At 34.2% G+C, this 13,855-nt stretch overlaps 1 protein-coding gene and 1 long non-coding RNA gene across 2 annotated transcripts in view; one reads left to right on the forward strand and one right to left on the reverse strand.

The window, feature by feature from the left end:
• Positions 1 to 198: 198 nt before the first annotated feature.
• LOC126819043 (uncharacterized) lies at positions 199 to 6,026 on the forward strand. Its single transcript, XR_007679474.1, has 5 exons — positions 199 to 305; positions 1,728 to 1,833; positions 2,175 to 2,275; positions 3,228 to 3,426; positions 5,033 to 6,026. It is a non-coding gene; the product is annotated as an uncharacterized LOC126819043 (long non-coding RNA).
• A 1,392-nt stretch (positions 6,027 to 7,418) lies between these two features.
• LOC126818032 (dual oxidase 1) overlaps positions 7,419 to 13,855 on the reverse strand; it is a 43,923-nt gene continuing 37,486 nt past the window's right edge. The window contains exons 29-31 of the mRNA XM_056100290.1: positions 13,629 to 13,784; positions 9,994 to 10,122; positions 7,419 to 9,549 (exon numbers count right to left, since the gene is read on the reverse strand). Of these exons, the coding sequence (XP_055956265.1) occupies positions 9,427 to 9,549; positions 9,994 to 10,122; positions 13,629 to 13,784 (408 nt within the window). The 3' untranslated portion in view covers positions 7,419 to 9,426. The remainder of the gene's footprint in view (positions 9,550 to 9,993; positions 10,123 to 13,628; positions 13,785 to 13,855) is intronic.

The raw sequence follows: 13,855 nt of genomic DNA on the forward strand, positions 1-13,855 counted from the left end.
CAAATTCATGAGAAGAGAACGGTTTTCCAGAAACGAATACAGAATGTTGTAGGTTAGATTTCTAACAGAAAACAATGTTCATCTAAATTAATTCTCAAAACATTTCGATTAAAAATGAAACAGGAATATATCAACAAGATAGCAAGAAAATATTTTAAAAGTGTCAGTTGTTTCGTTTTTGTGTTTTTGAATCCCGAACTTTATTGTTTACGCGGTAAATCCAAAATGGAGTCGGACGGTAGAAGAATGCAACTTTTGCGTCATTCTATGCAGAAAACAATTGACAAATTTGCCTCTGTTGCAAAGTGAGAAATTGATATAGATCTTATTGAGAATGAATACATGCTTTTCTGAAATATTGTTCTTTTAGCAGAAAGTGCAGGAAGACTGCACTACACGTAAACAAATCTGCAGACAATGATTGAATGTTAATTTTAAAGATAAGTTCCCAGAAAAGTATTTATCAATATCGGGTGGTTATTTCCTATAAAAGTATGGCAATTTTGGTATATATGCAAAGTAGAGATACCCAATCTTACTAGAAAAATAGTGGATTCCCTGAAAAACACTCATGGAGCGTATACAGGACAAAAATGTAAGGGTTCCCCTAATCGACAGCCGGACGATTAGGAGTATCTGCACGCGAACATTGAGCGCTTTGTGTACATGTTGATAAACTTTATGAAGAGTTAGATCTACAACACTTTCTGAGATACAAATCACGGAAAAAGACGCAGGCAGTGGATAATCTGAGAATTTAATTAGGATTTGATATTTATTTGTAATAAATAGTCAGCGATTACACAGAACATCATTTTGTGTATGCAATGAATTCTCCTCTGACTTCGCAGCCGTTGCTATATATTATGGACGGAGAGAGCTAAGTTACGTGACACAAATTGAAACATGACCTATTTTGACCGATTTTTATAGCAGGGTATTCCTTGGCAATTACAATGTTTTTAGAAGGATTTGAATGAAGCAAAATTATGATAAATTAATTAGTTTGAATATGTTTTTAGTCCAAATATATCATCAGATCACCCAGTTTGTACGCGGGAATGTATCTTTAAATATTTATAATTGCATTGCATGTCAATAATTTGTAGATATCTAAATGAATAATTATAATGACACATAAATTATTAGATATTGCAAGTACTATATAAACAACAGTATAGATAATAGAGTCTTTATCAAATCAGTTGAATCGAATAGATCCAGAAATTTGACCAGTTTGTACTATATTGTTATTGTAATATTGTATCTACTAATTAATACGTAAGGTATTGATGATAAAAACATATATTATTGGAAATGAAATGGGGTTTAACGTCCTACTTTTCTACACCAACTGGGCTAAATAATTTGGCTTGACAGCTGAGATACGACCTACTCTTATTTCAATTTCCAACTGTCTCAGTTACCTTTATTGTTACGTGCAAGCAAATGTGTTTTTTGTCCCATCCGAACAACTACACGTTGTCCCTTATTCAATTTGGATTGCTCACATATTTTCGTCAGACACAAATGTATAGAAATTACGATTAATATATGTTACATGTAGATCGGTATGTTTACAAACAAATGACAAAATTAAAAAATTGAATGTAAATTAATAACAACGTGTATTCACTGGGCACCTACCATGTTTGTATCACAGAGTATTTTTCTTGTCTAGTAATATCATTGTAATTTGTATGCAAACAATTTATTTGGATTTTCAGATTTAAAGTGTTTGCACAGAACTTAAAACCAATATATAAGAAAGATCCAGATGGTTTCAGGCACATGCACACTCAAATGATAAGCCAGTTCAGTCAGCATTTATCTGTAAGTGTATTTTTTCAGCTTGCAGCTCGTTTATACAAGTAATTACATCTGTGTCTTTCTATTTCTACAAAACCATGACATACATTTAATTCAGTTTCATGCCCATTTTCTGAACATTTGCTACGTTTATCAAGTTATGTACAGTGCACGCCTACATGTACCACAGAGTTAAAAGTCACAGGTGTCATGCATGAGGCACAGTGTACTTACTCTCTCGGAACAGCTGATATCACTGGCCTCTAGCCTTTCAGGGATGTTACAGGATGTGTCCAGTGTTAGGTTCAAGCAGATGACGATTGACAATAGATTTTTAAACCTTGACCTGTATTTTATTTTTATAGGAAGAATTAGAATGTATGTATAAAGAGGAGAGATTACCAGAATTATTGAAGCAGTTGGATACACTCAGTAAAAATTCTGATAAAAGTCTGGGTAATGTCTGGTGGGTACATTTCTTATTGATTTCACTTCTCATTTTGATGTACATTGATAGGTCCCTTATCCAAATTATATAAAAATATATCCACATGGGTAATAACTAGCCATAAAACTAAAAATAGAGCAATAAATCTGAAATATTGTATCATTCATGCATTTCGATAGGACTCCTCCTTATGACCAGCCAAACAATGTCCAGTAAGTTTGAAACGGAAATCTCAATAACAAGGTTGCGGTGGCATGGGCAATAAATGATCATTTGTTTTCGTGTAGCATATAGCAGATCATGACTCTTTTTTTGGGTTGTATTCCTGATTGTTTTCAAATTTGAGCGAAGTCTGTGTCACTACACACCCAGGACTGTACAGCGCAGTGGACGCTTACGGCTAGCCCCCGGATCCATTCACTTTTTTTGAAGTGTCGGTCTGTGTTTTCCTGAGTATGATGTCTTGTCCGTGTATTTGTTTTTGTGTAAATTTTGTGTGGTGCAGTCCCCCTGCACTTACTATTTGATAAAGAAGAGTTTCCTCGTCGAAACTTTGCTTAGTGTTAAACTCAGTAATTGTGTATCCATAAAATTGTGTTAATAATTTCAATTACTAAATGCTTATTAAAGAAACAATGAGAGAGTTTACAAAGTTGCGGTGGCATGTGCAATAACTGATCGATAACCAGCTTTTCACAGCCATATGTGAGAGTTAGGTAAGTATTGAGGACTAGTGTCAGGAATTCATCTAAAAGATGTGGCTGTCTTCTGATATCAACATACAAGATGTCTTCAAGGTGATTCAAAAGCTCAAATTTTAAGTGGTTGAAAACAATTGTTCGACTCCAAAATCTATCAAGTAGCACAATTTGGTGCGATTTTATTGCACAATTGTTAGTACTCAAGACTTCATAGAAATATATTTTGAATTTAAAGATAGTGAATATAAATATGATTTATTTATTTGTAGGAGACCTAGTGGTGAGCCTGAAGTTGATATACAAGCACACCTTCTTCCTGTTAAAATTAAACAAAGAGATGAATTAAGAGAAATGTTAAAAACATTAGAGTCACAGAATAGATTATTACAAGGTGCTCTGAAATCAAAACAAATGAAAATAATGGAAACAAATGATAAAATAGAAGAATATCATGACAAATGGAAGCAGGTATATGGATTCATTTTTTATACGCCCACGTTGAAATGTGGTCGTAAAAAGTTGGATTGGGGTAGTGACTATACTATTAGTGGGGATTCTTCTTGTGATGAAAATTCAGATGTTTGTCACAAAGTAAAGACACAAAAAATATAGACGTATACGATATGGTCAAATTGGTTACCATGGCAACCCTAATGTGAATATTTCGATTGTTATTTTCCAAATATTTAATTTATTTTTATTTTATTGTTAATAAAAACTTGTTACTGATGATTTTTATATGTGTGTTGCCTACCGCAAAATTGTCAATACTGCTCGTTTACATTTTATTATTTTTAGAAAAAACCATTATTATCACAATTTAGTGACTTTTCCCCAAAAACCTATACTATTCTTACAGTTGTAGTCGCATTCATATTCAAGGTATGCATGGTTTTTCACAACAGGGTCTAAAGCTTGATTTTTACTCAATAGCCCTCTATGGGTATGAAGTGGTTAGCTCAGGAAGGGTTAAGGTCATGAGACGAAAAAGCCTATTGATTTTCAGCGATGTCCGATTAATATTGCCAGAATTATGGCCCTTGATTACTTTGAAAAATCTTGTGGACGCTCTAGAGGCTAAAGTTAATTTCTGATTGCTTTTAAATTGATACACAGTGTTTAAGGTCATGAGACGAAGAATCCTATTGATTTTCAGCGATTTCCGATAATTTTTGCAAGAGTTATGGCCCTTGATCACTTTAAAAAATCTTGTGGACGCTCTAGAGGCTAAAGTTAATATCTGATTGACTTCAGATTGATACACAGAGTTTAAGGTCTTGAGACGAACAAGTATATTGATTTTCAATGAATCTTTATGACTTGAACAGCTAAAGTTTCCTATACTAAATGTTAGCATGAGGCAGAACAAATTCTAATGAGTTGTTACTCTTAATCAGATTTTAATGTATTATAAATGTTTCATTACTGAAAAAAGTAAAAATATGTGACAACTCTTGTTGACTGCCCGGACGATATAGCTGCTGTGGGCATATGTTTCATTGCCTGGCAACCTATCTTTACCCATTATATTGTGATTTCAAAATATGAAAATGTTGCAAGAACAGAACCAGGGCTAATGGTCCTTTTTTGGTGACATTTTAATGGTGATGGATGGGGGGATATAATCCCAAATACTGTTTTTGACTCACCAAACTTGGCATATTCCTGAAGCAATGACCTGAGAAATCCCTCTCTGGCCATTGCTGGATTGACTTGCGATACTTGAGCTTTTAAGGGAGTGTGTCTATTCTACCTGTTCAATCAAATCTCTCCTAAGTACAGCAACATGACAAATTTTCGTTTAATCTGGGGTCTTGCTCTCGACCATTAAACCACACATACTGTTTTTGATTCACCAAACAACTGTGCACTTATCGTATATAATGGGAATAGAATTTATCTGAGGTGACATGTTGCTACTGGAAGGCATATACACCACGCAGTTGGTTATATATAATGATATCCAATGTACTGTGTCAATAGCGGTAGGCCCTATATTCCTTATTGATTACTTATGCACTACACATACAGACAATCTTTACACAGGTTTCAATGAAGTTTCATTTTCTTTCAGATTTCAGAGAGCTTTGCTTCCGAGAAGATGGTTGAATTAAATAAAGTTTATGAACATCAACTTCAGAAATGAGCATTAATAACTATCTGGAGTTATTCACATTGGTTATATATCTAATCAGACATACAGAACATTCTTATACACAAATTTTAAATAATAATGTAAATATGTATTTTTAAAAAATTAATTTCATTATCCTTGTAAATACGCAATGTTATGGAATATTAAAATATTCAAAGATTATTTTAGAATTCTTTCTTAGTACTGTACACTTTTAAACTCCAGAAAATTTCACTAGGCTTTCAATCCAGATTGATGCAATATAACAATAACCTTCTTTTTGAAATGAGGAGTTTTGACAAAGATGCAGTAAATTAGAAATGAAATGCTCTTCAGCACTAATGAGGCGAATGAAGACAGGCAAATGCTGTGCAGTGGGCTATGGTCGTGTTTTCGGCAATTGTTCAATTGAATTTCAACTGTTCAGGATTCTTTTATGTACATGCCAACGTGTACATAGGATCTTATTTTTGGTCGCATCCTAACGACTTGACACTATTCCTTGCCAGGCCCTGCGTCACTGGCGCCACTGGCAAAGGGAAGGAACCTGCTCGGAAAATCCTGAGGAACTTTGTTGGTCAACAGTGGGATTGAACCCCAGTAAATCATTGAATTTACTGGTATTTATTGAGAAATGGAAAGAAACTGTCTTTTTTAATTTAATAATATACCTTCTGTTATCTCAGTTATAAAAATAAAATCTTAACAGGTTTGTGGGGGTTTATCATTTTTAGTGATAGTGCTAGAAAGATTGTTATGTTTCAGATTCTTCGAATAGTCTTCGAAGTTTGGTGCTAAATGTTTTTTTGCAATTAATTAATAGTTGCCTTTTACGTTTAGTACAGTATCTTTGTTTTCTTTAGTATTATTCAAAATGATTCATGTAGTCATGCATCAAATTTATATGTATATTGCTAATAAAACTACAAAGATGTATAGTGTCTAAATGTTTTTTCATCACATATCAGTTGGGGTAGTGTCAACTGTTGAAGTGACGTTTTGGAACACAATAACTCTCCTTCGAATTGAGTTAGAATGTTCAAACTTGGTGTAGGCATTGATTGGGTGAATGCCTTGATGGAATTCAAAGATGAGCATTTTCTGCTGAGGGTATGCAGAAAATGATTGGTTGATACTTTGGGACATGATAACTTTAGTTCTAATTAAGTGAAAGTGATGGAACTTGGTGTAGAGCATTTTTGTCTCAGGGGTAAGCAAAGCGATAAGTAATTTGATTGGCCGAGACTTTGGAGCTCAACAACTTTGATTCTAATTGAGTGATAGTGGTGAAACTTCATGTACAGTTTTATTACATCAATACCTTAACAAGGTTCGTTGCTGAGCATTTTCTGCTTAGCCAAAGTAGAGACTTCAGTTTGATTGGTCGAGACTTTGGAACACAATAACTCTCCTTCTAATTGAGGTAGAATGTTCAAACTTGTTGTAGGTGTCTATTACGTGAATGCCTTGACATAGTTCGTTCATGTGCATTTTCCACTAAGGCTAAGCAGAGATGAGCAATTTGATTGGTTGAGACTTTGGAACATGATAACTGCGGTTCTAATTGGGTGAAAGCGATGAAATTCTGAGTATAGATTCATTATATCAATACATTGACTAAGTTCGATGATGAGAATTTTCTGCTTAGGCTAAGTAGCGATAAGCAATTTGATTGGTCAAAACTTTGGAACATAACAATTCTGCTTTTAATTGGGGTGTAGATGTTCATTAGGTGAATGTCTTGACTGATTTCAATGATTAATATTTCCCATTAAAGCTAAGCAGAGGTAAGCCATTTCTTTGGTCGATGCTTTGGGACAAAATAAATTTGATTCTAACTGATGGAGAGTGATGAAACTTAGTGTATAGTTTCACTCACTAACAGGTACTTCAAAACCTGAGTTTGATAGTGACCATTTTATGCTTGGACTAAGCATAGATAATCAGTTTGATTATTTGATACTTTTGAAAAAGATAATGTGCAATTTATTAACTGTGTCATCTGTTTTTTGGGGGGATTTCGGCGGGGGACATCAGCCTCAGTGTTGCCTAGTTTAACTAGGAATGAGAAATTTAACCTAAAGAACAGACATTTCATTTAGATTAATTAAGCTGTTTGATGTGCTTCAAAAATCCTATTTAGGCTCTATATGCTGTAGACATATCAAGACAATATTGAATGGAAATAACATTGAACTTGATGGTCAAAGCTAAATTTTGTCTGACCCTGACCAGCAGCATTCCTGTCAACTGCTTCCTATTCTAACTGCTCATGTGTCTTTTTTTACCTGCTTGCCCATGTTACAATTAACTACAGACTGTATAATTAAAGGGTAAATAGTAAATACATTTTATTTTAAAAATTACAATCTATCACATATACTTTGATCTAGTTGTAAATACATATTACATTATATGATAATCATGTAAAATATTAAGCATAATGAACAAAGTCTCTGAATGTCATTCAAAGGATTGTGATAGTTTGATCTCAGTATAAAAATGGGTTAGTTCCGGTCAGTATTTACATGCTGAATTGAAAAGTTGGCAACATTCAGCATTATTTGCAGATGATATAAACCGGATATGGTCAAAACAGACGAAAACCGAAGCAAGAAAAAATGTGGTCAAAATTTATCTTCTATCACTTTTATTAAATAACAATTATTTAATCTATCCTTTTGAATTTTTTTTATGACTAAATAAATGTTAGGTCTGTTTAGGTTTAAAGCCATTATTGTTATAACACAAGGCAGTTCCATCTTTGAGATTCATGATGGAAATCTTTTGATGGACCTGTCTTTTTAATCTGATTGAATCCAAGCCAGCACATTATCCGCACAAAATATTTTGAATTTGTTTTCATAATTATGTGTTAGATAATTATCTGAGTACATTTTAGTATGGATTAAGCTTTCGAAAATTTCCCCCAAAATGCAAATGACACAACTAGCGGCTTTAATATACATGTAAGTGGTTTAACAGAATTTCACACATAGACTTTAATATACATATAAGTGGTTTAACAGAATTACACACATAGGCTTTAAACATGTAAGTGGTTTAACAGAATTACACACATAGGCTTTAACATAAATGTAAGTGGTTTAACAGAATTACACACATAAGCTTTAATATACATGTAAGTGGTTTAACAGAATTACTTAATCTGTAAATGAAAATTCATATATCAAAATATACAATAAAAAGAGTTCTATGAATATACTATTACGTAGTAAAAATTTATACATTTTTTAAAACAAATATTGTTAACTATATATGTACAATGAAAGTAGCAAGTGAGAATTGTATTATACGCTATGATAAAATATTCAAATAAAAAAAAGTTTGTTTGTTGCATTAAAGTTTAAAAGATGTAAACGAAATAAAATGTACAGAGTTGAAGTTGTATATACAAATTGTACATGGATTTTTAGATTATGGTTGATTCAGAAGTCTGAAAGTTACATTTGCCATTTATTGACCATTAAGTTAGCTCTTTTTTTTTCAGCATTAAATCTGTGAGATAAATAGGTATAACTAATATATAAAGGACATTTAGTTTAATCTAATTTTTATTAAAGTATATCTGATACTAAATATATTCCCCATAATCCAATAAATATCGCAGGCTAGAGTTGACATCTCAAGAGTTGATTATGGTCTGGATAAGTTAATAATTTAGATAACTTTTCAGGCCTAAAGAAAGACCTGCAATAGGCAGATTTAGCTCTTGCATAATGTATGTTTAATTCTGATTTCATAGTTTGGCCAGTCATGTAGAAAAATGTCTATCTGACCAGTATTCCTAAGGCACAACTCACCACTGACTGCTGAATATAATGAAAAAAGCTACACATAGATGCAAATATATCCCTGCCTTATACCATGTTATGGTAATCTTTTATAATAAATACAATGTACTTTGTTCAAAACCATACAATACTGAAAAACTAATAATAATTGATCATAATGAGATTTAGTGTGAATGTACACAAATAAAAAAAAGATGCTATATTCAACTGAAGACTACGTGATTCTATTTTATAATAAACCCATCATGGATAAATAAATAAACTATAACACATACTTATGGAAGAACAATTACTGATTTATTTGGGCGACGTTTCGAAGAGTATTCTCTCAACGTTTTCAAGCAATTGTTCTTGAGAGAATACTCTTCGAAACGTCGCCCAAATAAATCAGTAATTGTTCTTCCATAAGTATGTGTTATAGTTTATTGCTCTATCCAGTTACTAAATGCCTCTAAAAGGATAAATAAATCTAAGGCTGAGTGCCAAAGCCTTAAAGGCCCCAATTCAAACCAAAATATTTTAGAAATTTTCATAGTGGTGAGTGTAAGTTGGTCCTTCAATTTTATTCAATGAAGTACAGGCATTTTCCACATTGTGGGTCATGGGAGGTGGACCGCAACTAAATACTCCTATTTGTTGAACCTGAAATAAATTATTTTTAATGTTAAAGTTGTTTTAATAATGATAAGGATACAACAAAGTAGGGGTCATTTTTATAGATTCTTAAATGGTTTTAGACATAAAAACTATACATTAAGGTTAATATTGTGTATGTTAAAAAGCTGTGGGTATGAAGTTAAAGTCTATATTAGTGCAAGACATGATGTTTATTCCACCATAGAAAGGAACATGGTGCATGTATTAAGTGGTACAAAACAGTGTAGATAGAACAGTGACGTAGTACACATGGTAATGTTGTTTGTAGAGCGCGTGCCAATATCAAGCTGATGACAGAAGTAAATGAATATATAACAGTTAATATGCTTGAAATTCTGATTGCGTCAAATGTAAGTTGACTGACGGGTAAGTTCTCCAGCCAGTCAGATCATGTGCATTAACTGAAACAATTTCTTTTATAAACCTTACCCCTTCATGTTCAAAGGCAAGAGTCTGGAGAAAGTCTTGAAATTTAGGACGTCCAAAATGAGTTGTAGCACGGAGACCAGTAAACAAGCTCTGTCCAGCAATTTTCTGGAAATGTCTTTCACAAATATACTGAAAAAAGACAAATATATATCGAATTGAAATATGTTATGACTGTTGTTCAAATAATAGTTATTAACCCTTTAACGGTCAGAGGTTACATATGGAACGTTTTGCATATTCATAAGTTTAAAAATGAGTCCTAACAGACGGTTATGACAAAAAATGTTAAATATTTAATACCACTGAATAGAGGAGTTCAAGATCTTTCCAATTTGTATGATTTATTCTTAAATTTAAAGAGTTACAGAATATATTCTTAACTATATTCTGTTCGTAGTCAAAACTCCAAAACAATCCGATGGTTAAATGGTTAATGAAAGTATTATCAATATTATGAGACAACATAAAATGCTGTAAGTCCGTGGTTAAGTGTAAACAAGAGCATCACTAACGCTGCAATATACGTCCACATTCCTGCTTTGATTTATATGGTACTTTTTAAAATGAACAGAATGAAATATGAAATGGCTGTGACTGTAATATTACAAGAGGCAAAGAAGGCTAGGCGTTGGGTTTGTTTTGCCAAATTGACAGACTAAATAGTTGCAGCCGTCTTTACGGTATAAGGAATAAATATCCAAAGTTCCAAGATGATCCATTCAGAATTGCAGCCTGTAGACGATGAATACAAAAATTGGACGTGGCTCTGCCCCTGGGGGTTGGATACGGAACAATATAAATAGGTACCACCCTGTTATTGAAATGAACAAACCTGTTAATTATTGCAACCTGTGGTGTATTTACAGAAAAAAAATTAACAAAAAGTGGGCGTGGTACCACACCCCTGGGGGTCGGGACATGCACCAAAATAAATAGTTCCTACCCTTACAGTATAAGTAATAAATTTGCCAAGTTCCAAGATGATCCATTCAGAATTCCAGAGTGTAGACAAAAACACAAAAACTGGGCGTGGATCTGCCCCTTGGGGTTGGACACGGACCAATATAAATAGGTACAACCTTATGATGGATCTGTTAATAATTGTAACCTGTATATCATTTACAGACAAAATATTAACAAAATTTAGGTGTGACACCGCCCAAAAAGCGGAAGGGGGAGGGGGGGCATGCATCAAAATCAATACTTGTCGTCCTAAGGGTATAATTATATTCCTTATGTGCGCTAAACACAAAAATTGGGTGTGGCTCTGCCCCTGGCGATCGGGGTATGTACAAAAATCAACAGATATAAGGAATACATATGCCAAGTTCCAAGACGATCCATTAAGAATTGTGGCCTATAGGCAATACACGGACACACAAAGAAAGAAAATGGATGTGACTTCCCCTGGTGGTCGGGCAATCCCCCCCCCCCCCCGCCACCACACAAAAACAACAATAGGGATCATCGTGAAGCGTGCCATATTTTTACATGTAATAAACCAAGAAGTAGTAAATCTATAAAGTTGTGTTGTTATGAATATTAACCTCTACTTCTAAATGTCATTTAAGGATATTAACAATATCTTATTTCAAATTTATAAACATAACGTTGAACAAAGGCTCTCAGAAACCACTCACAAAAACCCGAATGTTACATGGGTGACAACTATTTAAAGCATATCACGTCAGTTTGACATTGTTAAATGGAGTTTGACATTGTTAAATGGAGTTATCTCCCCAAAATCGGGCATGCACCCAAAAGAAAAGGGACCAACCTCAGGGTATAAGGAATATGTATTTTAAGTTTCAAGATGATCGATTTAGAATTGTGGCCTGTAGGCGACACACAAAAAGAAAATTGGCATGGCTCTGCCCCTGGGGGTTGGGCATGTAGGGCCTACTCCAAATGATAAGGATGTTCCAAATGATAGGAATGTTCCTTAGGGTACAAAGAATAAGTATATAAAGTGTGGCTCTGCCCCTGGGGGTTGGGCATGTACCCCAAACGATAGGGATGTTCCTTAGGGTACAAAGAATGTGTATGCAAGATTATAAGTTAAGAAATGTGGCCTGTAGACGACAAACAAACAAATACTAGAAATGGGCGTGGCTCTGCCCCTGGGGGTCGGGCATGCACCAAAAACAATAGGGATCTTCCTTGGGGTATAAGGAATAAGTATACCAAGTTTGAAGAAAATCCAGTAAGAATTGCGCCCTGTAGGCGACACAAAGACACACGAAAAGAAAATGGGAAATGGGCGTGGCTCTGCCCCTGGGGGTTGGGCATGTACCCCAAACGATAGGGATGTTCCTTAGGGTACAAAGAATGTGTATGCAAGATTATAAGTTAAGAAATGTGGCCTGTAGACGACAAACAAACAAATACTAGAAATGGGCGTGGCTCTGCCCCTGGGGGTCGGGCATGCACCAAAAACAATAGGGATCTTCCTTGGGGTATAAGGAATAAGTATACCAAGTTTGAAGAAAATCCAGTAAGAATTGCGCCCTGTAGGCGACACAAAGACACACGAAAAGAAAATGGGCGTGGCTCTGCCCCTGGGGGTTGGGCATGCACCCCAAACGATAGGGATGTTCCTTAGGGTACAAAGAATGTGTATGCAAAGTTTCAAGATTATTAGTTAAGAAATGTGGCCTGTAGACGACAAACAAACAAATACTAGAAATGGGCGTGGCTCTGCCCCGGGGGGTCGGGCATGCACCAAAAACAATAGGGATCTTCCTTGGGGTATAAGGAATAAGTATACCAAGTTTGAAGAAAATCCATGAAGAATTGCGCCCTGTAGGCGAACCACAGACACACACACACACACACACACACACACACACACACACACACACATACATACATACACACACACACACACACAGACAGGGGCGACGGCATAATACGTTCACATTATGAATGTGGACGTATAATAAAAAGGGATTTCACTTTTTGAAATTTTTACAAGCACCCTTTCCTCATTTCTTTAGTTTATGAATGATTGAATTTTGCTAGGACAGTGGAATATTTGATGTGGTTCTATATTAATAATTTATTTTAAGTTGTAAGTAGTTCAGGGCTTTTGTTTTTGCTTGTAAAAAATTTGATTACAAATGAATTATACCTGTCTGTCAGTTTCTAAATGCATTGCAGTAATTAAATTTGATATTTGGTAAGTAACTCATAGTATCTGTGATATCTCAGGGTTCCCGCGGCTTCGTCAAACATTTTTTCAAGGATATTCAAGGATAAATATACGCCAAATTCAAGGATTATCAAGGACATTTTTTAGCCTAAAGTTACAATTTTTCATCTTAAAAATAACCAAAACATTACCAACTATCGTTATAATCTCATATTTAAAAGGAATTGAAGACATTTGAAACAAAATTAAGGATCTCAACTGAAATTCAAGGAACATTTCCTATTTCCGTGAAATTCAAGGATATTCAAGACCTTGAAAATTAAATTTTAAATTTAAGGATTTTCAAGGACCGCGGGAACCCTGTATCTCAGATTTCAACCAAATTCATCATTTATTTGCAAAGTGTACAAAAAATGTTTTCGTACAGCTAAACACATAGGCAGGGAAATGCGATTCATCAGTTATAAATATGTATACTTCTTACCAACATGGTTGTCCTGAAGTCAAATTTTTGTTGAAATTGAGTGATGAAGATATGTACTGACACCAATCCATTAATATCTCCACCTTCCACCTCTCTAATAATATCAGTCATCCATTCAAAACTTTTCTGCGTTCTTGTAACCCACAGGAAATATACCTACAATATTACATATTCATATCTATATAGTCCTGCCATGAAAATAATTTAACAGGGTAAAGATCCAGTTT

This window comes from Patella vulgata, chromosome 4, assembly GCF_932274485.2.
Source record: "Patella vulgata chromosome 4, xgPatVulg1.2, whole genome shotgun sequence".
NCBI lineage: Eukaryota > Metazoa > Mollusca > Gastropoda > Patellidae > Patella > Patella vulgata.